Below are 25280 nucleotides of genomic sequence, written 5' to 3'. Positions count from 1 at the left end.
TGTAAGCCTAACAATCATCAGGACACCCAGAGGTAAAGCTACTTCATTTATCATATATCATATATCGTATCCCCTCTTTGGTCCTGCAATCATTTTCATCATGTTCCTCTTTAGGAGGAGGAAATACTTTATTACAAGTAAACCTATGTTATCCTGCTGTAGACAGATGAATGTTTCTCATCCCCTCTGCGTAAAATGGAATGGAGCTTCCCTATAGAAGTTAAGGGGGGGGGGGGACACTATCATTTCAAAACTATTTTAAATTGAAAAAGAAAAAAAAAATATAACCTCAATTACACAGCAAACTAATTTATGCAGAAAAAATCCATAATTGGAAGACTAGAGAAATGGAGATAGGCATTCTAGCACACTTAAGCAAGTTTTAATGTGCCTTAGTTGCACACTGAGGAAGGGAACACAATTTCTTTTTCTGACAATTAACAAAATATGACTTCATGTCAATAGAAATATAAATAATCCTCAAAGAACATTCCAGTCTGAAAATAAGGGCATTAATTTATGCTTTTAAGATGTGCAAAATCAGTTCTAGGAGAGCAGATTTCCCTTTGTAGCTCTTCCTCAGAAAGGAACCAGGGTCCTATTTATTCACCAAGGTACCTACAACAAAGAAAGTGCCTGTGCCAAAGCTACCCACAGTCCTTACTTTCTTCCAAAAATCCAAATACAGAGGAAATGTCATATTGAAGAAGTAACTATGGCTCTGAAACACTGTGATGTCCTGGCCATGGTGGCTAAGCCTTTATCTCAGCACTGGGAGGCAAAGGCAGGTTGATTTCTGTAAGTTTGAGGCCACCCTGGTCTACAAAGTGAAATTTAGGAAAGCTATACAAAGAGACCTTGTTTCAAAAAGCAAATAAACAACAACACAAACAGCAAAAATTGAAAATGACAATAACAACGACAACAAAACCACTATTGTACTTATATGGTCATACAAATAAACACTAACTCATTTTTACAAATCAAATAAAAGACAGAGCACGGTTCTCTTTTGTAGGGGCCAGAGAGACGGCTCTGGAGATAGAGCAACTGCTGCACAGACATGAAGTCCAGAGTTTGGAACCCCAGCACCCACATAAAGCCAGGTGCATGTGGCACCGAGCCAGTAACCCAGCACGCAAGAGGCCAGTAGGGGATCCTCTAGGAAAGATGGCTAGTTAGACTAGCTGAGTTAGCAAGCGCTAAAGTGCAGTGAAAGACTCCAGAAATCACAATGAAGTGATGGAGGGAGACGCTGACTTTAAGTTCTAGCCCCCAAATGTAACCGCGCACGCACACTCACACACACACACACACACACACACACACACACACACAAACACACAAACTTAAGTTCAGTGACCGCGCTTCTTAAATGATTTAAGAGAAGCTGATACCTAAAAATTCAGTTTGAGGATAAAAGAGAATCATTGGCGGATCTACTGAATATACGGACCAAAACGTGAAATATAATGGGTAAGGGTGCTTGCCACTAACCCTGACGGCCTGAGCACAACCCAAGCCCTGGGACTCCCATGGCGGGAGGAGAGAAACAATTCCTAAACATTGTTCTGTGATCTCCATTTGCACTCCCCTCAATAAATATAAATATACGTAACATATATTGGAGGAGACATGTAAGAAAGGTGGCTGTGTTTACATTAGTTAGTATTGGCTTGGTAATGCTGCCTGTATTACAGCTGACATGTCTCTTAAACACTCTTATTTCATATGTCCTCAAGACAGAAATGCTTCAGAGATGGTTTTCACCAGGAAAATCAATCCTAGTCATCAGTTGCGTAATCAAAGTATAATGTTAGGCTGAGGCTGCAGCCTAGGGGTGGAGCACATGCCCAGCATGCCCAGCATGCCCAGCGACCTGGGTTTGACCCTTAGCATCACTTGGATGCATGTAAACTCAGCGCTCTAGTACAACAATTTCATTATTCTATAGTTTCCTCACTGCTGTATATAGCATATCTAAAAATGATAAGGATTAAAAAAACATATTCCTTAACTGGTATCATCTTTATTCAGCTATCTGAATGACTCAATCAGCTGACTATAAACATATGAAGAGATGAGTAATATAAATTCCCCAAAAGTTATACAAGACACTCAAGAGGAAGAGGAACGTGAGCCTGTGCAGGCATGTACATTGTAGGCATGTGTTGGGAATGCAGGGCTACAAATTACGTTAGGAAGTCAAGTTAAATACAAATCCTGAGTTATCTGAAAGGATGTTAATTAGAAATATACTGCATTAGAAACACAACATGTGACGAGCAAAAACCTAAAAATCTGAAATAGGAAAAACATGGAGCAGAACATATTGATTTAATCTTGACTTTGTTTTACTTTATTTATATTACTTTAATTTTCTGTGTCTAGGTAATTTGCCTGCATGGATGTTTTTGTGTACCATGTGTACAGTGCTCACCAGTGCCAGAAGAGGGTGTTGGATCCCCAGAACTGGAGATAAAAGTGGTCAGATTTGCCATTTGAGTGCTGTTGTCAACCCAGGTCATTTGGAAGAGCAACCCACGCTCCACCCACGATGCCAGCTCTTCAGCCTCATCATTGTAATGTTTTCGAGACAGGCTCCTATATAATTCTACTTGCTGTCAAAACTCCCTAGGCAGCAGAGGATGACCCTGAACTTCTGGGTCCTCCTGCCTCACCTCCCAAGAGCTAATACCAGTCACTACATATAGTTAGAGCTTTATTGTTTTGTTATAAACCTTATATCACCTCTTACTCTGAACTGCATATTTACTTTTCCCTAGATAAGCATTAAATTTTCAAAAGCATGTATTAATGGAAACTGTCTTACCAGTAGTCATAGCTCTCATCCCAGTTGTCAAAATGTACCAGGAAACGATTGTCCACCATATCTGTCACCGTAGCAACGCAGATGAAGGAAGGGCTCTTTTTGTCTGCCGCCTCAAGCTTCATCCCAACTCGGAAGCCTGAGGGGATCGCTGTCTGTGGAACACACACAGCTCTAATCAGAGATGAGCACACACTCCCCAACACTGAGACCTGCGTGTGGCACCCTGCTTCAAGGACAGGCATCCTTGGCTGTCTTCACCTAATTTTAAAATGCTAAGGCTGCCTCACAGTGGGGTGGCCTTTCATAAAAACAAAGCTCTCTAGTTACATTCAATTAACTGAGCCTCGGACCAAAAACACTTGCAGAGTGTAAAATGAATTAATTTCAGCATGTGTTTTACCTATACTAGGCAGGAGGGTTTTATTCACCACGTGGCTGACTGTTTGGCCTTCTTTCCCTTGATTACAGACTGGACGATGAAAATGATTTCACACAAAAGATGCACTTAATTGATCTAAAAAAAAATGTGGAGTCGGTACAAATTCGCTTCTGCCTCTGCGAAGATCTCTCAAGTACTTGACAGAAAGTAGGTCACCTTCATATGTGAAAAGTTTCAAGCTTTTATAATATTGGCTTACCCCTACAGACAGTTTTATGCACAGGGGCTGCAGAGGAGCTGGCTGTTAATATACACAGACACTAGGAATAGTAAGTATTTTAAGGAAATCCATAGATTATCAGTCATCTGGATTTACAGCGAAAACAGTAAAAGTCCCCCAAGTTAATGCTTGAGGGACAGCAATGTGTAAGCAAGCTTCACAGTCTTTTGTGGGGCAATGTTGTTGATCTCACAGTAGGATACCTGAATAGCCATAGCGACAGCCAAGAAACAATGTAAGTCATTTCTACCCTCCAATAAAAACTCCTCGTTTTAAACTGAAGCATACAGGCACTTTTCTGACGCGATAAGCAAACAAGTGTTACCTTTTATCTTATGGTAAAAGATTAAAAGAAAATTATATAGCTATGGTTGCAAGAATATAGAGATGTATCTGAAAATACTGTTCAGTCCTGAGCGAATGAAACAGGCACGTGGAAAATAATGTACGGAACGCTTACACCATAGACTCGAACCCTGAAATTATATTATCACTTATGAGCATGAATATCTGACCATTCTGAGGCAGAGAATCTAGAAACAGAAAAAAAAAAAAAAAAAAAAAAAAAAAAAAAACGCCAAAGCACAGCCTAAGACTAGGCTGTGTACTAACCATGTCCACAATGAGAGTATCACAATGTGCTGTGAGTCACCATCAGAGGAGCAGCCGCAGGGCAAAGCCGGCAAGCTGCTGAGATCCCACCCAACCGACCTTCCTCCAGGGAAATGTCTGGTCAGAGAATATATACTGACAGGGCAGTATTTACGTTCCAGTGACTAAGCTGTCTGCCCAATTAAGAGATAATAAAATAGGCTGACCACATTCTCCCGCCCCCTCCCCTTTAATTCTTTAATTCAACTCCTTTCTGCTCAATTTCTTCAGCACGTTTCTTCATTAGAGTGGTTCCCTCAGAGCAGCTGCCTGCCGTCTCTGCCCAGATGGAAGTTTCCTCCTTGCTGATCACTTGTCCCATCTGAGAGTGGTGCTGCTGCTTCTCTATGGGCTTTACTCCCTACTACCTAAAGGATGAGGCCAGGAGGCACTCCTATTAGAGAGCCAGGCGTGTGCTCGCGTGTCTGCTGAGGGTCCAGGGCTCCCTGGTGTTGCAGGGGTAAAGGGGGTTTAGAAAAGAAAACAAAAAACAAAACAAAACAAAAAAAACTTTGCTTCCAGGACTCGGAATCAAGAGGCCCGTTTGTCTGCAGTGAAAGGTCATAGATGCCCTTCCATCCAGTCTTTGTCAGCTATAAGGGTGACGGTGACATTTTGTTTGCTCCTGCTCAAGTTAGATCATATCTTGGGAAAGGAGGAGTGTAATGCATCCGGCCCCCTGGGATGCGCCACGGGAGGAACATGGAATGAAAGCAGAAAGACAGCAGAGAAACAGAAAATGCACACACGTCTGCCTTTGCTTTTGCTACAAAAACTACCGCAAACCAAGGTGTGAGCTGAGTAAAGACATGGTGGAGTCCCTGGTGAGCTCCCGGCCGCAAACTCAAACAGGGCTGCATCCATCACACCTCGTGACTCCCATCCAAACAGCGCTTCCTAATTAAAGACGGCGACAGTGTAATATTCCTGCCGATTTAATTTTTATGCATCTTAATTGTTAAGTCACACCTGGACTTTATATTATGCTGTCTTCTATCATTCAATAAGACAACCATAATGTGTCTATAAAATAGATATTTATTTATGATAAATTTAAGCTAATTTTAAAGTTTAATTAAGGTAGGAGAACACTACTTACCAAGGCAATAAAATTTATTATAGTTCCTTGTTATCGCTTGTGATTTATCCTATGAGACACTTAAAAAAAAAAAAAGAAATCACTCGTTCTGAAAAGAAAAGTACTTTGGATGCACTTACTATGTTCTGGTTTTCAAATAACGACTTCGGAGCAGCCTGGGCTTTGCATGTCTTAAGGTAGGACTGCCAATTAAACTCTTCTTCTTTATACCCTAGAGTGAAAGCACACGTGGACAGACTTAGGAAAAGCACAAAGCATCAGCAGTTAATTCCCACCCCACTTTGCCTGTAGTTGGAGTAAGTATACAAGCAATTCAGCTGGCCTGCCTTCAGGGTCCTAGCAACATCTTACATCATCAATTGGCCTCCAGCGCCAAGTGCATCTGGTTTGTGCGTGGGGATAAAAGGACCTGCTGGCCTCCCCAGCTCTCATGGCTTTGTCCCCGTCTGTCTGTCCACATGACCAGTCATCCACCTCTACCTCTCTTCCTGGAGGATCTATAACTCCTCCCCGTTTTCCTCACCCTGCCCCCAATAAACTTTCTTTATATCAGATCTGTTGTGCGGCATGTAATTGCTCAGGGGGTACACCTCGGCACGGCCAGTCACCGTGCCCCTCGACACACACCCTCGCCTCATTACACAACAGCTGGAAAACATGTTCAAATCAAGCGCCCAAATGATTTTTTTCAATACATAAAATTTAACCCATAATTTATAACTACGTATTTTTAGGTGCAAGGGGTGTTTATCTTCAGCAAAGTTTGTTATTATTTTTTTCAATTCTAAGTGGATGTGGTCATGGATATACAGAAGGAGAATAAGGAAGGAAACGGATTTTGAGCCTGGTATGCTTTGTACTGTCAAGCTATCTCCATCACACACTGTTGCAACTCCTCAGAAGTAGAGTAGTGAACTGGAGTAATCTCATTCCTCAAATAAGAAGTTGGAAAAAAATATTAAAAAAAAAAATTATTTTAGCTCTTAAAAAAAAAAAAAAGATAATGTAATATTCACAAAGGGTTTTGGCAAACTACAGTAAGATCAAGTCCTTGTCTAACTTTCCGAATTCATCGGTCAGCATTTTCTTAAAAGAAATGAATTTCTAAAAGGTCTTTTATCAAATTTCTCCAAATACCACACTGTCTTTAGAACAAAGTGATCGTAGCCCACTCTAATATAACTTTTGGGGCTGGAGCGTAGCTCAGAGGTAGAACTCTTGCCTGGCTTGTGCAGGGGCCTCTGTGGTATCAAACTGAATTTTGACATCCTGAAAAAGTTCAAAAGAAGGAACTAATATCAAATACATAGGGGATGGGCTGAAAACGATAATGTCTGTTTTTCTGGGAATTTTAAAAAATAATTATAAAACAGGTTAAAAAAAAAAAAAAACAAAAAACAAACCCCGGCAGACCATAGTATGAAGAACTGCACTGGGTACGGCTGTGTGTCTGTTAGCACTCAGGGCCCAGTGAGAACAGTGAGGAGCTGGTCACAAGCTCTTCACTGAGACAGGGCTTCACGTCTCAAAATTAACAATAATTATCGTCCAACATCTGTGCATGGTAAATTTCAGTACTATATTTCCTTCTGCAATCTCTAAAACGTCAAAACCTGTGAGTTCAAGATACAGTTCCTCAGGATTCTTTCTCCCTCCTCTCTCCCTCATCTCATCCTCTCGCCCTGAGATAAAGTCTACCTACTGTAATCTTGGCCAAGTATTCTCCTCCCGTAGCCTCCACAGTACTAGGATTACAGGTGTGCACCATCAAGACTATTTTATATAATAAATAAAATAGCAGTAAAACTAATGTCTCAAATAGGTTTTTTTTGACGGTTATATGTATATGTTTACATATTCACATATATACAGATAAAACTGATCTTATGTAAAGGTTGCTTATAGTCAAGAATTATTAATCAGGCTTTATTATATGTAAATAAGTACATGAAAATAGTTTATTCTCTTTATTTGAATCTTTTAAAAAAAGAAACATGTTTTACACCATGAACAGTAAGCTTGAATTAATCATCATAAAGAGTAATTTCTAAAAATTCCAAGTTAGCATCTAAGAAAGTAAGATTTGACTGAATTTAAAGTATGAACAGAAAGTAGCAGTACCTTTTGGAGGGTGGAGTTTATGGCCAGTTTTCTCACACCACCCTACTGGGTGGATGTCCAGAGCATCTGCATTTACCCAGAAGTCATAGCAATCAGAATATCCATCAAAGTGAAGCTTTATCCTATATCCACAAACCTGAAATAGGTATGCAGGTTGAGTGAGTTAAAACACACACACACACACACACACACACACACACACACACACACACACACACACACATATAACACCAGAGTAAATTAGCTTATGTATCAGGTATGACATGTCCTTAGGGAGGTTAAGAAGATGGCCTTGTCAGTAAGGAGCTTGCCTCTCATGAGGAAGAAGCTGGGGGCTGCGTGCACAGCTAGCAATGTGACAACCCCCTCAAAGAGTGAAGTAACTGTAGTTATCGTCATTGAAGGGGCTCCTTAATGCTTTCTATTAAAATTCAAGTGGCAGACAAAATTATACAAGGCGAGAGTCAGTCTTTGGGAAAATTGTGTGTGCACTTACATATATGTTATATATCTCCTTCTAAAAATGAATAGACATTTATGCACATATTTATACACACATACACTCATAATTAAACTCTTAAGAATATGACAAAATATTGACATCTGGGAAGCAGGAACAGAAAGGATCAAAGAAAGGGAATAATGTCCCACATGTTATATTTTAATTAAAATGCATCAGTATATAACATATACAAGTTCACAGTTATGCCTACTCTTCCCAGAATCTAGAGTCCTATAGGTGACACTAGAGTGCTAGGGGTCTCTGGCAAATGCAATGTCTCAGAACACTGGGAGCTCCTCCCACCTCCACCACCTCATGCCCAGAGGGAGCTCAGCGTCTCCTGCCTACCCTGCCTTGCAGGCAGCTGTCTCTGTTCCCTTGGGTCATTTATAACCTCTAGTCTCTTGAGGTCACAGTACTCTGAGCTTGTACTCTAGTAAACAATTCCTAAATCCTCAGCCTCCGAGAGACCCCTAGCAAGCTCCTCCTTGCCTCAAGGCTTCTCCTAGTCCACAGCCGACTCCTGCAGCTGCTCCCCCAAGGCTTGGGCCGCAGGGTGGCGCTATATCTCACCTTGCTCGCCCTCCTCATGCCTGTACTTCTAGCATGTCCCCTCTCCTTAAAACCCTGAGGCCAAGGGGCTGGAGAGATGGCTCAGTGGTTAAGAGTGCCGCCTGCTCTTCTAAAGGTCCTGAGTTCAATTCCCAGCAACCACATGGTGGCTCATAACTATAGCGCCCTCTTCTGGCTTGCAGGAGTACATGCAAGCAGAGCACTGTATACATAATAAATAAATAAATAAATAAATCTTTAAAAAAAAACAAAACAAAAAAAAGACCCTGAGGCCAGCCAGGTGGTGATACACTCCTGGAATCCCAGCACTCTGGGAGGCCGAGGCAGGCAAAGCTACATAGGAGAATCCCTGTCTCAAAGAACCAAAAAGGAGCCTGAGCCCCAGCTGATGACTTCTCTGCATTCTCCTACGGAACTGGTTCCCACCAGGGACTGGCATGCCTTTCAACGTCTGCACTGAAGGTCCAAGCCTAGGAGGAAAGCCTAGGCCAATACACCTTTCCCCAAGCTTTTATGCGTGCACCTACACCTAGCCTAGTGAATGCTTCTGGGAAGCCAGGGTTGTAGGGTTTGCGGGGTGGGGAATCATTTCTCATTATTCATAAACTCTATACCTGTGAACTCACTTGCTTGTTAAAATTTATTTCTAACACAAAATAACATACCTGGTGCTTGTAGAGATGTGATTACATAAAGGCAACAATGGGACCCAAGACCCAGGTTCCCAGCAGGAACTGGCAGGGCCTTCCTTTTGGGACTTTCCTCTCTGAAGAAGCACCCTACGCACTGTCTGTTTAGTACCATGTTTTCTGATGGTGATTTCCTTCACTAACCTCTAAGTTCCCAGAATGCTGTGCTGCACCTAACGGAGGAACACTGAGGGAGGCTTAGGGGAGCTTTGTTTGTGTTTGCTGATGCTCAGTTTTAACAGAACAATAGTAAACAAGGAGTAATCAAATAAAAAAAAGCCTGTGTGGCAGACCCAAGTACTGTGCCCACAGGCTCCCTCCTGGGCCTACATTTCCTGTGGGAACAATGGTTTCCCAAGAGCTAAACTGAGGGACAGAATAACCTTAAGTAAGAATAGAGGCACAAGAGTCAACTAACCACCCTGCTGGCAATCCCAGCACCAGGGAAACTGAGGCAGCAGGACAATGGTTGTTTAAAAAAAGAAAGAAAGAAAAAGAAATTCAACTATGACAGAATGCTGCCCGTCTCCATCACAAGGGTGTTCCTAAGGAGCCACCTAACTTACTTTCTCCTTACTCACGCCAATCTCTTCTGCCTTGCCATGCCCCAAAGCCACCAACTCAGTCAACTCCACTCCTTCGACAATCCTTCAACACCTGTGTCAAGAAGGTCATCCTGTCTGCTTCAAACAGGTGAGACTGCTGTGCTCAGGACCCCAGCCTTTATCCCATCTTCCTGTTCAAGTGCAGGGAGGGACTTGCTCCCTAGAGTAAACCCCCAAGGCCCTTGGGGTATCAGGACCCCATCTGCTCTTCTGCCCTCTCTAGGGCAGGGAGCAGATTAAAACAGAGACCAAACTGTTATTCAGTCTTAGGTGAACAAATTCTCACACATCCTTGGTGAAATTTAAGAACTGAGAAAATGAAGGAAATCCAGTTAAACCTAAAATAGCCTCAGCAAGAACAGGAGCCGGAGGAACCTCTGCCCTGCCCTGCCACACAGCAGTAATATGTATCAGAAACTTTTCATTTGGGAGTTCCAGGGTTGGCTCTTACAGACCCGCATAAGCACAAACAAGCCAGAGAAGAAGACATGGACGGCTGTTCATTCAAGAACAACATAGTTCATGATGTCAGGAGGTGGGGACAGGCTACCGTTATGCAGATTGTAGCTTCAAATTCACCATCCTCCTGCTTTAGAGGTGTAGATGCCCATTCAATTGACATCAACAGGCAAGCAGTGAACCAAAGCAATTCCATGGGACAAGTGTTAGTCAACCTATGCTTTCCAGAGCCAGGTTCCTCCCGGCCTTCAATGACTCAGTGCCAACACCCTGTGGTTGTCACTAACAGCCAATGCAACACATTTCCCTTGTCGCCACCACCATATGTTCCCTATGCACATGCCCCATACTCCCACAAAGCTGGCACCATCATGGTCTGGTCTGTCATTGTCTGTTTTCCAGCCCCTCTCAGAGGCAGACATTTTGTGCCCCCTTCCCAATGAATCTCTCGCATTGAGGTCTGTTGGTGGTGTGACTTTTACAACATTCCTTGGCCTAGATGGACAAGATACACTTTCACCACAAGATCTTTCAACAATACCCAAATGGTAAAAAAGTAAATGTGTGTGTGTATATATATATATATGTCACAGAAGCAAGTGGCGGATTATGCACAATGTAACATTTACATGTAGAGGAGAAAAATGTCTATATACAATTCGATGTGCAGAGTAGGCACCATGATGCAAGCAGTAAGTGATAAGGGTGCTCTCTGGGCTTTGACAAGAGGGAGAGGGGACAGAGACCAGTACTCTAAGACTCTGAAATTGTTACAAAGGGCAAACAGCTCTTATAATGAAAAATCTACAATAAGTAAAATAAACTTCCGAAGAAAAACAAGAGTCGGGCTAGGTATGTAGCTTGGTAATAAACTGGTTGCTTAGTGATGTGTGAAGCTCTGGGTTCCCTCTTCAGAACCACAAAGCCATAAACACAGGAGTTAGCATGCCCCCCACCCCCACTGTCCCCGCCAACTCATTTTCTTCACAGATAAATCTCTTTAAAGCAATTTGGATTGGCTGAATCTTCAGACTCAATCCACTCTGCAGATCCTCCCCATAAACACTCAGGTCAAGGACACCATGGCTTCATCTCTCACAACAACACCCACCACAGCTGCTGTTCCCTCCCAAGATCCTGATCCAGTCTACAGATAGTCAGTCAGCACTAGGCACATGGTGTAGGCCTGGGGTGTGCCCCAGGTAGCTAGTTACTGCTCCCTGTGATCACCATACACAGTCAGTGCATTCTATTTGCTTCAAGCTTCGTACAAGCATGGTCACTAAAATAGCTCTACAATAACTAAAACTACATCTTACTCAAAAGACCTATCCATAACCCTGGTTCAAAGGAAGGAGAAATGAGGCTACCACAGGAGGAAAAAGAAAATTTAAGTGTTTTCGATTAGATAATGGACACATTGTATGTGTATGCATAATATTTGGCTTATTTTTTTATTGAAATATTCACAGAGACATTCTAAAATACTAAAAGTATGTATGTATGTATGTATGTATATATGTGTATGTGTGTATACATATATATTTGCTGCTCAGTTCCTTTTGTCAAGGAATACACAATATGGCAAAGGCTATAGAATCAGACAGACATCATTTCAAGCCCCAGGCCTACCACCCTGAGACATAATATGGAACGCATGCTAAGCTTTTTACTTGCTAAGCATGTAAGTGCCGCACAGGAAGTAGGCTCGCAGCCAAGGGTATTTTTTTCTCATCATTAAGGTCCCATGGCCATCATTTTCCTTTCCAAACAAAGAGAAGGCAAAGCTCACCTCGGCCACGGTGAGGACACAGTACACTGCCTGATGCTCAGGGTCCACGCCTTCTAGCTTCATGCCAACTTTGAACCCGTTTTTGTTGTACGGAAAGGACTGGTGCTGCAATGCAAAGTGACAGCAACATGACATCATCAACAGGACCAGCGCCAACTGTGAACGATCGCCATGCCTACAGATCCTTAGGGCTTGGGATGCAATGCGCAGCCCTGCTCTTTTATACGCAGTGCTTCTAGGACTCATACCTCTTTGAAAAGCTTCGCAGGCACTGCCACAGCTTTCTCCTCCTCCAGGTAGGACGCCCAGCACCAAGTTTTCTTGCCTTTAGGAGGCAAACCTGAAAGACAGGAAACCAAATGATGGACTTTCCAAAGCTAAGAAATGAATGAACTGTTTCAGGATGTATCTCTCTCTCTCTCTCTCTCTCTCTCTCTCTCTCTCTCTCTCTCTCTCTCTCTCTCTCTCTCTCTCTCCCACAACCACAATTTCTGGCTCTTCCCTTTCCAGGGCTGACACTTCTCTCTTTCTCTGGTCCCTCTTCCAGAGAAACAAGAAGTGGGAAGTGAACTGTGGTATAAATATCTGTCCGATGAAACAGAAGAAAGTCAAAGAACTTGCAATACATGAGAGGTCCAGCAGGAGTGCCAGAGAAGCTACGGGAAGTAAAAATCTTACAGAAACAATATGTTCAAGCGTGTTGTTTGTTCTGATGGCATCTAGATGTAGAAGGCTGAGAACAGGATAGCGACTGGGTGCTTAGCAAATATCTGCTGATGCTTTGAAGTGAAAAGGAAAATCGATGTGGTGAAAGTCACATTCACGGAGTACAAAGAAAATGCATATGTGATATGAACCCGAAGGCTTTGGATTAAACGTCACAAAGTGCTGGGACGAAGGAAAGGTTGCCGCGGGTTGACCAGCAGCACTGCAAGCATTTGTGAATCAACTGGGATGTGCAAAGCACGTTAGAAGTTCACAAAGGAAGGAAAGCTGAGCTTTTGGGGGAGGGGGTGCCGACTGAAAGGACAAGGTCTCCAAGATGGTTTGGAGCTTCGCCTTGAGCAGGTATGAAGAGGAAAGAAGAGAAAGGCTGAGGAAGAGGCCATTTCATGAGAAGTAACCAGCAGGTTTAATTTACTCCCTTCACCACACAAACAAACAAACCTTCTCAAAAGACACAGGAGGTCTGCTGTGAGGTAGAGACAGGTGGGAAGCTCTCCAACTCCTTCTGGGAGCTTAATGGAGAACCAGCAAGAAGTGCCTCCAAGCACAGCGAAGGAATGCCTGGGTCACTGTGTTCACAGCCCTGACATGGAAGAGTAGACATGTGTAGGTTGGTAGCTGGCCTGTACAGATTAAGGTGACCTCAACTGACCTCATTAAAGGCCTGGCCAGGCAGGTGCATTGGGCTATGTGGAGTAAAGCTAAGAGGAGCTTATGTGGGGAGACGCAAGGTTCCCCCCCAAAAGGAGAGAGTTTATTCAACCAAACAGCAAGAAAGAAGGTCCGAGAACTGGATTCCCCAAGAGAGTAAGAGGTGACTTTAAGGAGAAAGGGGGTAGGGGGACCACGTGGGGAGGGTGTGCTTTGAAAGAGCATGGTAAGACATCTAACATCTTGGAAAATAAGCAAGAACACGGGTTTTGGCAAAGGGGTAGAAAAGCAGGAGCTGCCGTCTAGATGGATATGCCAGTAAATAAAAGAAGTTATTCCATACACGTGTGGTCATTAGCTAGCTCTCTTTTCTACGCTGCTGCCCCCTCCCCCACCAAGCCTTCGTGTATGTTGGGAAAATAGCATCAAAGGGAAACTCCAGGGAGTATTTCGACAGTGTGGAGAGCACTAAAGAAACTGCTCTGACAAAGTACATCCACTGCCCCTGAGTAGACAGAACTTTGACGTCACCATCAGCTCACCCTGCTTTAAGACAGTTGAATCCCCGCGTCTTTTTCTTCTGGCTCTCTGCGAACCGCGCAGGATCCTTCCATCTTGTTTGTTCTCCTACAACAAGAAAGGGAAGTTTTGACTTCACAAGTTCATGAAATTGGTCTGGAGGAAAACTTAGAGGTCTGTCAATGGCTTTTAGCTACTGAACTTTGTTTCAGTTTCACTTCCTAACACTTGAAGCAATGATGCTGGTGTTGAATTAAGGCATCCATCACGTAGCCCTGTGACTTGTGTCAGGCTGCTCCTCAGACATTGGTGGTCCCTTTCGAAGGCTGTCTGCTGGGGTCTACAGCCAGTCAACCTCTGCTCCTCTCTGGCCCGTAGGTTTTAAGGGCATTTCTGTGTGTGGCGATGGGTATGAAGGACATGGAGTGATATCGAGCTCAGAGGACAGCCCTGGGTGTCATTCCTCAAGCTCTTTTTCCAACTTCCTGTGAGACAGGGTCTCCTAGCGGCTGCCTTCAGGTCAGTGAGCTCCAAGGGCCCTCATGTCTCCACGTGCTCAGGACTAGGATTAGAAGCAGATGCTAGTGATCCTAGTCATCCCCCCCCCACCCTCACCCCCACCCCCACAGGGTTTTTCTGTGTTAGCCTTGGCTGTCGTGGACTCACTTTGTAGACCAGGCTGGCCTCGAACTCAGCGACCACCTGCCTCTGCCTCTGCCTCTGTCTCCCTGAGTGCTGGAATTAAAGGCATGCGCCACTGCACCTGGCTGAGCCTAGCCTTTTATACAGGCTCTGGACATCTGAACTCAAGTCCTTATGTTCACAAGACAAGCATTTTACTGACAGCCATCTCCCCAGAATAATCTCACTGTCACCTCTAGCATCCTTTCCCTGAGCCCTATATCTGTGTGTGGCTACTTAATGATTTTCAGATGTGTAGGTAACAAGTATAACAAACTCTGTACACCCAAAGGCCTGCTGGACTTTCCTCCTTCCGCCCTTGCCTTCATATTCCAGGTATTTGCTCAATCCAGACATCAATGATTCATGATATTTCCCTGAGTCTTCCCTTTTCTTGTATATCCTTGCAACCCCGCCTAACTCTAACAACAATCACCTAGCTTCTATGTTGCATGGCCTTCTCACCTAGCACACGGTAAGCATATCTAACTGGTTTTCTTGACTCTACTCTTGCATATGCAAATGAAAGCAACCTGGCCATGCCATGAACCAATCAAGCCACAGCATCCCGCTGCCTTGAACTTCCCAGTGTCTTCCCACTACACTCAGGAAGCCATAAAGTTGACCTGACCCAAATCACACTGACCTCAGCTTCCTCACTCTGCCCTAATCCTCCATGTACCTCAGTGGCTTTTGTGTATCCGCTCAACAAAATGCGCCACAACTGCTCTCGCTTTACATGTTCTCTCTCAGATGTCGTGTCTTGCAGAGAGCTAAACGCACACTGCTGGCTCCTCCTTACCCTTTGCATCTCAGTGCTCCTGTCTTTTTTTTTTTTTTCAGCCCTCCCCAAATACCCAACTTAAGCTAGTCAGCCAATCCTGATGCTCTCACCACTTAAAATGCCAACATAGCACCAGGGATAAACTGCTATCTCTCTCGTCCTCTCTGCTTGCTTGTCATGCATCCTTAGCCAGAACACAATGCCTTCAGGAAGAAGGACCTTATTCCAGCTACAAGTCTTACTCATGCCCGTATTCCCAGTCCATGGAACAGCATCTAGCAGATAACAACTGCTCAATACTGATCTTAGTTAAGATGCTTCAGAACCTCAAAGTTCTCTGAGCCTGTAAAACTACCAATATACCTACTTCAGGGTGAAAGCAGTGATGTTTCAGTTAGCACGTTCTGAATTTTTTTTTCCCCCCCTCCAAGATACACTTCATAGCTACATGTCATTTGCTCGCCACTCACATAGTTTATGTGATCTATCTGCAATTACCAAAATGGGACTGGCATTTGGCTGGTAAGAGAATTTGAAATTCATCCACAAAACATAAGGTTTGATTGTTACCTCTCGTCCCAGTAATCAATTCCAGGATGTCCAGCTTCTGAATCCTGAAGGGCGGATACTGATGCACATTGTTCTTATTTTCAGATGGTGATAATAAGGGATACAGTGGGAGGGAATCTCCCGGCGGAAGTGCTCCCTGCACTAGCACCACCTAACTCATTCAAGCAACGGACTCCAGGACAGACCTGAAGACTAGAGGGCAGCACAAGAAGCCTGTCCATGCTTCTGAAAGGGTACATCAGGGCTACTAACCATTTCATCATCTCTCTCTTCTCCATCCTCCTTGGAGTCAGCTTTCAGGGATAACTTTGGTTTTTTCTTCCGGCTACACTTGGGATCCTCTTCTTCATCTTCGCCTCCATCTCTTTCTTCTTTCTGATCTCTGTTGTGTTTATAACCCCAAGAGAGTGACAGGAAAGAATACCTATCAAACATCTACATGTTGATTATTGATACAGAAATTACTTTAAAAAATTACTCTGCAACAGAAACATTTAATTACAAAGAGAAGTCCACAGGCGTTAGGATAGCGTACATACAGGGGACATTTAAAATCATGTTTTATAGATCTATGTAGGTAGAAACTGGAAATTATTTCATATACTAATTTCAAAAGGAAGCTAGCAATATATATGACATGGATTCTAATGAGTTTATAAATACTTGTCTGCCATAATAATAAGATAATTAATTACTTAGAGATATATGTTTCCAGGGCAATTTGAAACCAAGATCTTAGCAATTTTAAGATTGGCAAGTCTAGTAGAAAAGACCGATTATAAATTTGTAAAGAATCAGTTTGCTAATACAAAATACTAGCAATGTCTATACTGATTGTGATATATGGGACTTTCCACTAAAATACAAGTCAAGAGGCCAGAGAGATGGTGCAGTGGCTAAGAGCACTGGCTGCTCTTGCAGACAACCTAGGTTTAATTCCCAGCAACTCAGGTGGCTCACAACTGCCTATAACTACAGTTCCAAGAGAAATGCATGTGGTGCATAGACATATATGTAGGCAAAACATCCATACACATAAAAGCTTTTAAAAATTAAATAAAATTTTAAAAATTAATGTCAAGTCATTTATTTTGTCTTATATTTATTATATTCAAGAAATGCATTTTTTTCCCTTCTAACTAAGCTGCATTTTGATACCTAGTCCCCAGATGGGTAGGTTGCACATCACTTACTGTATGTCCACTGTAGTTATCCTATGAGGGTTTATTACATCATCTACTATGGACATTTCCAAGGAGTAGGCTGCCCATGTTATCGGGGGGACCTTTGTTCCTTATGTGTTGTTTTAACAGAGTTAGCTAAGGACTCAGAAAATATAAGCAAGCGTGTTGTCATAAATATCAGTATGACGCAAACGTGTGCATAGGTCAGAGATATCTGAGCACTCTTCATTGGAAGCAATCAAATGAATGGTAACAGTGACCAACTTCAGAGACAGAATAGGTCTCCTGTAATGGACCAGGTATGGCAGAAGGCACTTCGTCCAGCGGAGGGGTCAAGAGCCATCTGTTACCAGAGAGAAAGTTTAAAATGCAGGTACGAGAGGGGAACATTTAGTCTCCTCAGATGGTATGACCTGGGCATCTCTGGCCCATTTCATGGACAGAACGGAAAGGAACCTACTTGTCTTTGACGTGCCGAGCGCAGTTCTGACTGCAGTACTTTCCTCCAGAGAGACACTCGTCTCCGTTGCCGTACTGGCAACAGTTCTCACAAAACTGAAGCCCATCTACTTTTGTTTGATCCTTCAACCTAAATGGTACCCCAGGCTTCTCTGGAAAGACTAGAATATGGAAGAAGAAAAAAAAGAAGAAGAAAAAGAAATTAAAACCATGTCAGAAGGCACTCCAAAGCATACTTAAAATGTTCTACTAATTTTGTTAGCAACACAAGAAAGAATGTTTGTTGAATGAACCAGTGATTGGATTATAAACTTGGGGGTTAGGGGCTAAGTTTAGCAGGAAATCAGTTCTATTAAACAAGCAAACAAACAAAAAACCAAAAAACAAAAAACTTGAAAAAGAGCCAGGTGTGGAGGTTCTCATCTTTAATTCCAGCCTTTGGGAGGCAAAGGCAGGCAGATTTCTATGAGTTTGCAGCATGCTTAGCCTACATAGTGAGACCCTATCTCAAGAGCAACAAATCTCTAAAAAAGATAAACAGAAAATTCACATGAGACCTTGGTTTTCTCTACAGAGTTCAAAATAGGATGAAAAGAACTGAAATTAGGTACTGAATTCCAGATAATACTATTGATCTAGCAGTCCCAATCTATAGGTGAATAAAAAAGGTAATGTATTTTACTTCATGCTTATAACATTTTGATGAGTGATTTTATTTATTTATTTATTTTTGGTTTTTTGAGACAGGGTTTCTCTGTGTAGCTTTGGCTTTCCTGGAGTCTTTGTAGACTAGGCTAGCCTTGAACTCACAGTGATTCCCTTGCCTTTGCCTTCGAGTGCTGGGATTAAAGGCGTGTGCCACCACTGTCTGGCTGATGAGTGATTTTTATTTAATTGACTAAATGAAAATATGTAATTTTTATTTATTTATTTATTTAGGGTTTTTTTGGGGGGCAGGGCAGGGTTTCTCTGTGTAGCCTTGGCTGTCCTGGAACTCACTCTGTAGATCAGGCTCGCTCAAAGATTCCCCTGTCTCTGCCTCCCAAGCACTGGGATTAAAGGCGTGTGCCACCACTGCCCAGTGTAACATGTAATTTTGATGTAATTGATCTCCTGGATCATAATTACCCAAATCATTTAGGTACTCGCATTTCCTTCTGCCTGAATCATTCAGCAAACACTTATTAGGCACCAATTTATGCTGGACACTGATTGTGTCAGTGCAGACCTCACCCAAGCCAGCTTACAGTCTAGGAGAGAAGCCATACAAGAAAGAAACCCAGTGCTTAGAGTCGGGTGAGAGATGCATGCAGTCACAGAAGTGCAAGCCAGTCCTGGGACTGCAGAGGAAGAAGTGATTCATTCAGCCAGGGTCAGGTCAGGAAGGAGTGTCTGACACAGCACCTCAACAGGGTTTTCAAGACCAAAGAAAAATAGACAAAGAAAGAAATGGCATTTAAATCAGAAGACAACCAACCAACAAAACAGAACACAGAGCATGAACAAAGGCATGAAGCAGAGACACAGGATGATCTGGAAAGATGGCATGGAGGTCCATGCCGCTTGCAGGACCAGAGAACAGCACACAGAGAAAGAGACAGTGTTAGGAGACAAAGCAAGCCAGGTGGGTGCAAGTCACCAGGGTCTCTGACGGCTTTGCTAGGCCACCAAAGGCAAAGAGAAACGAGCCAAGTAGCAGGTGAGCAGTCTACACAAGTCCCACTGACTTCAGAGTGCAGGATAAATTGGAAAGGGGTGAGTTAGAAGCGGGGGCGGTGCGGGGTGCGGTTACTTAGGAGACTTCTGCCGTAGTTTCAGTGAGAGTTAATTAATAGGAAAGGCCAGATCTCAGACTTATTTAGGGAATGGAAAATCAAAATCAAGAGCATTAGGGAATAGGGGACGGGAGGAAAGGCTCAGGATGACTGACTCCTAGATGCCTTGATGATGCACCAGGTAGATGGTGCTGTAGGCAACCGAAATGTGGGTTACAGAGAAAAGAGCAGGGTTAGGGGAAGGGAGGAAGAAAAAAAGGAAATGAATTGCATTTCAGACATGTGGAGTTTGAGGTACCTGTGGGACATCCGGGTGGAGATGTCCAGTAGGCAGGTGGAAATACGGGCCTGGAGCTCGGGGGAGAGGTCGGGGCTGAAGATAGATTTTTGGAGTCATCAGCATATATGTGTTAGTTACAACCATTGGAGTAGATGAGAACAAAAAAGTGCCAGGTTTTTTTTTTTGGGGGGGGCTAAATCACCTAACACAGCCATTAGCAACTTGGGTTTACTTGATAATTTGCAGCTATCTTTGCACTATTACAGATCTGGCATTAGAAATAATAAGACAGTTTTTAATTATTTTAAAATATAGAAGCTTGATGCTGTCTGTTTCATTACAAAAAGCAAAAACCGTATGTAGGGATATGAGACACAAAAGCAATCCAGGGCTTTTAAAGTCTGGCCTGCTATAAAAGTCTGACTTCAGAGCACCCAGTAAGAAGAAACAATCGGCGGGTGGGTGGGCCCTTACCCTCTTGCGCAGTCGGGACCATCCAAGTGGTGGTGGCCGTGGCTTTCTTAACACTTTCCATGTCGCTTTCATCTGTGATGACTTCCAAAGCGCCGAACTCATTCACCCGAAACTGGCAACAACATGGGGAGACAAAGCAGAAATTTACAACAAAACTCCTTGGGGCGTTATTTATTTCACGGCTGACACATGGACTTTAAGCAAATTAATCACGTTCCAAGAGTTGGACAATCATGTCTTGGATGAACTTTTTAAAAACAACAAGCCCTTTCGCTTTATGAACTTTGGACTGAGGAAAAGGAGAACGAGGCAGCAGGTTGGTGTCATCACATCTGTGCATGTACAAAGTGGCCCGGTACTTCTACTTGGCATCTCAGACACATGTTTACTAAGATTTTTATTTATTTAATAGTATTATTTATTTAGCAAAGCCACTAAAGGGAAATTCTCTTTTCCCCCCGCCCAAGAAATAGATTCATCTCACTAAAGCTGACCTAGTCCACAGAGAAGGACATAACGGCCTGTCACCTTTCTCCTTATAGCCCAAGATGAAAATGCATACACCATGAGCTGTTTCCTCGCCGGTGCCACAACTTCCATTTTCTTCTATCACTCTCAGAAATTCTCCAACTGAACAACTCTACGGCACTTGCCATCTCGCCACCGAAGAGGACGGGCCCTCTAACGTCATGGCACGCTCATCCCTGGCCCGACAAGCTTCCTCTCACTCTGTCCACTTGCACTTGTGTTGAAGGCTGACACGCAGCCTCTGTACCATGGCAGGGACCCTGCTCTCCCGGAGTCTGGGAGTCAAGAATTCATGGACCGAAGAGTTTTCTTCACTCGCTGTAGTCACCAGAAGACAGAACGACAGCCAGGAGCCACAGGTGCTAGCAGGAGATGAAGGGGTGGGAAGCTCAACCATGAAAGGATGATAAAACGCCTCAGATCGTTTACTCCATCACATATACTCCCCACACTCACTGTCTGAGACTATCGAATACTTTCTAGACAGAATGACTTGGAATAGTTCAGGAATTCGAGAACGTTCTCTCCCTATTATGTATTTTGGATACAAATTCACAGGCAATGCGTGTAGCGTAACTAGTCTCCGTGTCAGTTTAGAAAATGATAAAAGTTAATATCATGGACAAGAACTAAAAAATAACAACTTAAAAAAACCCTTAAAGTTTAAAAAAAAGAAAAAAGAAAAGAGAATGAACAACTCTTCAAAATAAGGCTGACAGTACCATCTACTGGGCAAGAGTGGATAAAACAAGCTGCCATTATCATTATTAAATGAGATTAAAGAATGTGATGCAAAAATCAATTGAGCTCAGATCTTCTTTTAAATAGGCGCAAGTGATTCACTTAGGATGAGTAATTCTGCTTTCACTCCTCACTAGCCTCACTAATGCATTCTTATTTGACCAATGTAGGAAGTGAGAAACAGCATGAGGCATTTAGAAGCAGACAGAAAGTTGCCTAATGGCTGCTAGGCTGCAAAGCAGCCTGCATCCTACACACCCCAGAAGGGACAACAGAGAGAGCACCTCTGGGTGACAAGTGCAGGCCTGACACTTTTGGAAGGGTTCGGCTCAAGTGCTGTTAAAGTTAAAAGGTAGCGTCTCTACCAACGCATTCAGTCCTAACTGTCTTCTGCTGACATCCAGGCCTCAGTCGACAGTCTCGAGACAAACTAGACATGCAGCGTCACTTGGGGACACAGTGAACAGCCCAAAGCCAGACACCAAGGAAGGACTTTAAGGACTGATGCCCACGACAGGTGTAAGATGAAGCTATGTGCACACACTTGCGAGCTGGGCGTCAGGCTTCACCACGCCCTCAGAGGCATTCAGAGCCCATCACTCTCCCTACAGTCCCTCAGCTCAGGGTTCAAAGCCCTCAAAGTGCATTCAGAGTATCTGTCCCATTCTACGCAAAAAGATAAGACTCAACACCAGGCTTTGGAATGACATTAAAATTTCTCAGCTGAAAATACAGAATTATAAACTTTAAAAAAGCAATTCATTAAGTGAGACAAATATAAAGCTGGCCTGGCATTGTTTTCTACATATGAATACATCAGGTCAGTAATTAAAGAATTAGTCCTCAGACATCTGTAGGGTGGTGACGTTTTTGTTTATCTGGCTTAGCCTGAGTCACCTTTAATTGACAACTCTGCTCTTTATTTTTGCTCGTAGGGGCAGGAGCCCTTTTCCCGCTTTGGGGGGTCTCTTTAGTAATAGGTCACAAAAAGACTCTATTGAGGTCCTAATTCCCATTTTGTTACTGAAATGCTGAAAGCTAAATCCCAATAATCAATGTGTTCTAAAGGGGAAGGTGTTTGGTCACTAAACTGTTTTACACATTAATAGTGACAAGGCAAAGCCATGCATTAAAAAGAGGCTGCTGGATGTTGCAGCTGGCTTCTGCCTTGCTGCTGAAGGTCCTGCCCTCTGATAAGGTGCTAGAGAAGATGTTGTCGCCCTCAGGCGAGCACCTGCATTTTACTGAGGGACGACGCCACAGACTAACTCTCTCTGGAGAAATATTTCAGATGCCATTCGAAATTCAGGTAAGGAAAGTACTCAGGACTTAGTCAGCGGCTCTGCCATGGCAAACCCAGAGGCCTCACTCTACTAAAGCTTATATGCATTTTCAAAGAACAAAATTAGGAAAAACCTCTTAAGCTAGTTTGGGCTTGGTAGTGAGCACGGCCTTTCTGACCTTTCCGAGAGGAGCAGTGGCCACTTGCTATCTCTTGAACACTTTGCCAGGGTTTTCAGTGACCACGCCTCTGAAAACCTGGCTCCTGCTCCCTCCCCCAGCACCTTCCCAGAAGCCTTCACAGAGAGCATTTTCAGCTCAGAGAGTACCTGAGTTTTTAAAGGTTTCCAGGTCCCTCCAACTGAAGGAAGTTTCCACCTCTCCCTCTGTTGATTTGGACATGCCCTGTCTTATGCAGCAGTGTGCCAGGGTTAAGAGAATCACCATAGCAGTCTCCTCAGCTCCAGAGCTGCAATAACTAACTAACTAACTAACTATAGACAGAAGGAGCTAAGTGAAAGGACAAAATACATAACTCTCAAAGGGTTAATTTCCTATTTCTCTCACTTCTTCACCCAAAAAGATGTTTGTGCTTTATTTCAAAGAACTATGGTTAATTAGCCCAGGTTTTTTTTTTTTTTTTTTTTTTTTTTTTTTTTTTTAAAGGGCAGAGCATATGACAAGTGCTCTGGTGACAAGGACAGAAAAATGTGCGCAAGATAGGAGATGGGGCGGAAACAAAAAGGCACTGAGGCAAAAGGACATGAGGCCAGAGAAAAATGGGTACAAAAACAAAAACAAAAACAAAAACAAAAACCCTTCAGGGGCTCAAACACAGAACACTCCAGGAACTCCAACTTGGCTATGAAGGTCATCGGCAACTGCTCAATAAGTCTAACCAAGAAAATGGCAATGCCGTTAGTCAGTGACCACGAGGCTGTTAGAAGAGAGAGCTCTTGCAGGTGGCAAAGTCTACAGAATGTAAAACCTGTTCCCACAATGGGAAGTTAATCCATCCGTAGGAGGCCAACCTGTATCAGCTAGATGAAGTTCAGCTGGAAGGACTTAGGTACCAACTGTTAGGAAACTCATGTGCCTCTAAACAGACGCAAACCATGAAAAAGCAGCAGCCTGGGCAACGCAAAATACCCAGCATGACATGAGGAAGCAAAGTTAATGAATTATTCCAAGTGTTAATATTTTAGTTTACTAAAAACCTAAATTTTCCAACCTCTCAAACAACCGAGATTTTGGTGTAAGAAATGCTACATAATATAATCAATGAGATGGTATTGTGTGACAAAACTTTTCCTGGGGAGTCACAACACATGTATGTGTCTATTCAGCCGAGAGAGGGAGCCCACGACAGACCAAAGCACAGCTACTACCGCAGCTCAAGCTGGTGAGCACATTAAAAAAAACTGGGGTTACTTACAAGAACAAAAAGGTTTCAAAGACAGCTGAATCCCCAAAGCCCACCCATCACAAGCGACAAGCTCACAAGACCGGGAACCTGGAGCATACTGCACAGCCTGCGGGCAGCTCAGCAGGTTGGAGAGTGCACTTTCCTGGTGCCTCAGTTGGTCTAAATATCTTCCAGGCAGCTCTGGGGCTTCTGATTCTTCCAAGAAGCTCCGCTTGTCTTGATTTTTTGCAGCTCAGCTGGCATGGGAGTCTTCTCTGCAGCCTGACATTCCTCTACTGCGAGGGACTCTCAGCTTTTACTGCTCACTCCGGCAGGGAGGGAACCTAGTGAATCTGTTTGGTTTCAGGGACTTCCTGAAGCTATTTTAAGTTGTTTGTTTGTTTGTTTTGCTTAAGGAGCAGGGTGGATTGTTTAAGTCTCAGCGGAAACTGTTACACAACAGATAGACTACGAATCTCACATTAAAAGGGTTATAAATAATATATCTTGTGTGTGTAAGAGACACAGAAAGACAGAGAGGTGTATATGTGTGCACACACATGCTGGCGTGCACACCATCCATACACTACAGAGGCAAGGAGAAGGTTTATGTTCTGAACTGTCACTCTCCACTTTATCATTTCCTTGAGAAAGGCTCTCTCTAAACCTAAAGTTACACTGATGGCCAGAAAGTTTCAGAAATCCTCCTGCCTCTGCCCTCTCCTCCAACTGGCCTCTTTGTACACGGGTACTGTGGGGACGGATTTAGTTCCTCTGTGCTCTTCCACTAAGTCAACACCCCGTTCTTCAAATTATTTGCTAAAGTAAGGTATCAAACTGTCTACCACCCATGAAGTCGATTGGACACAAGGCAATTACCCCAGTAATTACATGAATATAAAAGTCATGTCAAATAACCCTGACTGTAATACCCTAAATGACTTAATTACCTGATTATCTTAATAAAAATAATAGGGTAATTTCTAAAATCCATTGCTTAGAAAACTTTAAAGCAATCCAGATTTCTCAGGTATGGGAACACCACTTTATGACCAAAAACTAACTACAAGAAAGTTATAAATATTATCATGTACCTGACATCTAAAAAGCATTATAGAGTGGGAATGCACAAAAATGATCATATGAAATAAGAGAAAAAGACAGTTTTCCTAATATATTGCAAAGTCAGAAAATGCACAACTGAAGTATTAGTTTGCATTCTTTTGTCAACTATCATCC

General features: G+C 43.2%; 1 protein-coding gene across 1 annotated transcript in view; it reads right to left on the bottom strand.

Moving 5' to 3' along the window:
- The window catches only part of L3mbtl3 (L3MBTL histone methyl-lysine binding protein 3), a 101062-nt gene that overhangs the window by 49863 nt on the left and 25919 nt on the right, over positions 1 to 25280 (bottom strand). The window contains exons 3-12 of the mRNA XM_051164095.1: positions 20087 to 20198; positions 19631 to 19705; positions 17559 to 17718; positions 16167 to 16296; positions 13903 to 13987; positions 12232 to 12323; positions 11984 to 12088; positions 7364 to 7499; positions 5362 to 5453; positions 2834 to 2985 (exon numbers count right to left, since the gene is read on the bottom strand). Of these exons, the coding sequence (XP_051020052.1) occupies positions 2834 to 2985; positions 5362 to 5453; positions 7364 to 7499; positions 11984 to 12088; positions 12232 to 12323; positions 13903 to 13987; positions 16167 to 16296; positions 17559 to 17718; positions 19631 to 19705; positions 20087 to 20198 (1139 nt within the window). The remainder of the gene's footprint in view (positions 1 to 2833; positions 2986 to 5361; positions 5454 to 7363; positions 7500 to 11983; positions 12089 to 12231; positions 12324 to 13902; positions 13988 to 16166; positions 16297 to 17558; positions 17719 to 19630; positions 19706 to 20086; positions 20199 to 25280) is intronic.

This window comes from Acomys russatus, chromosome 21, assembly GCF_903995435.1.
Source record: "Acomys russatus chromosome 21, mAcoRus1.1, whole genome shotgun sequence".
NCBI classification, from domain to species: domain Eukaryota; kingdom Metazoa; phylum Chordata; class Mammalia; order Rodentia; family Muridae; genus Acomys; species Acomys russatus.
Note: the sequence above shows the minus strand (reverse complement) of the source record. Positions and strands in the feature narration are given on the sequence as shown.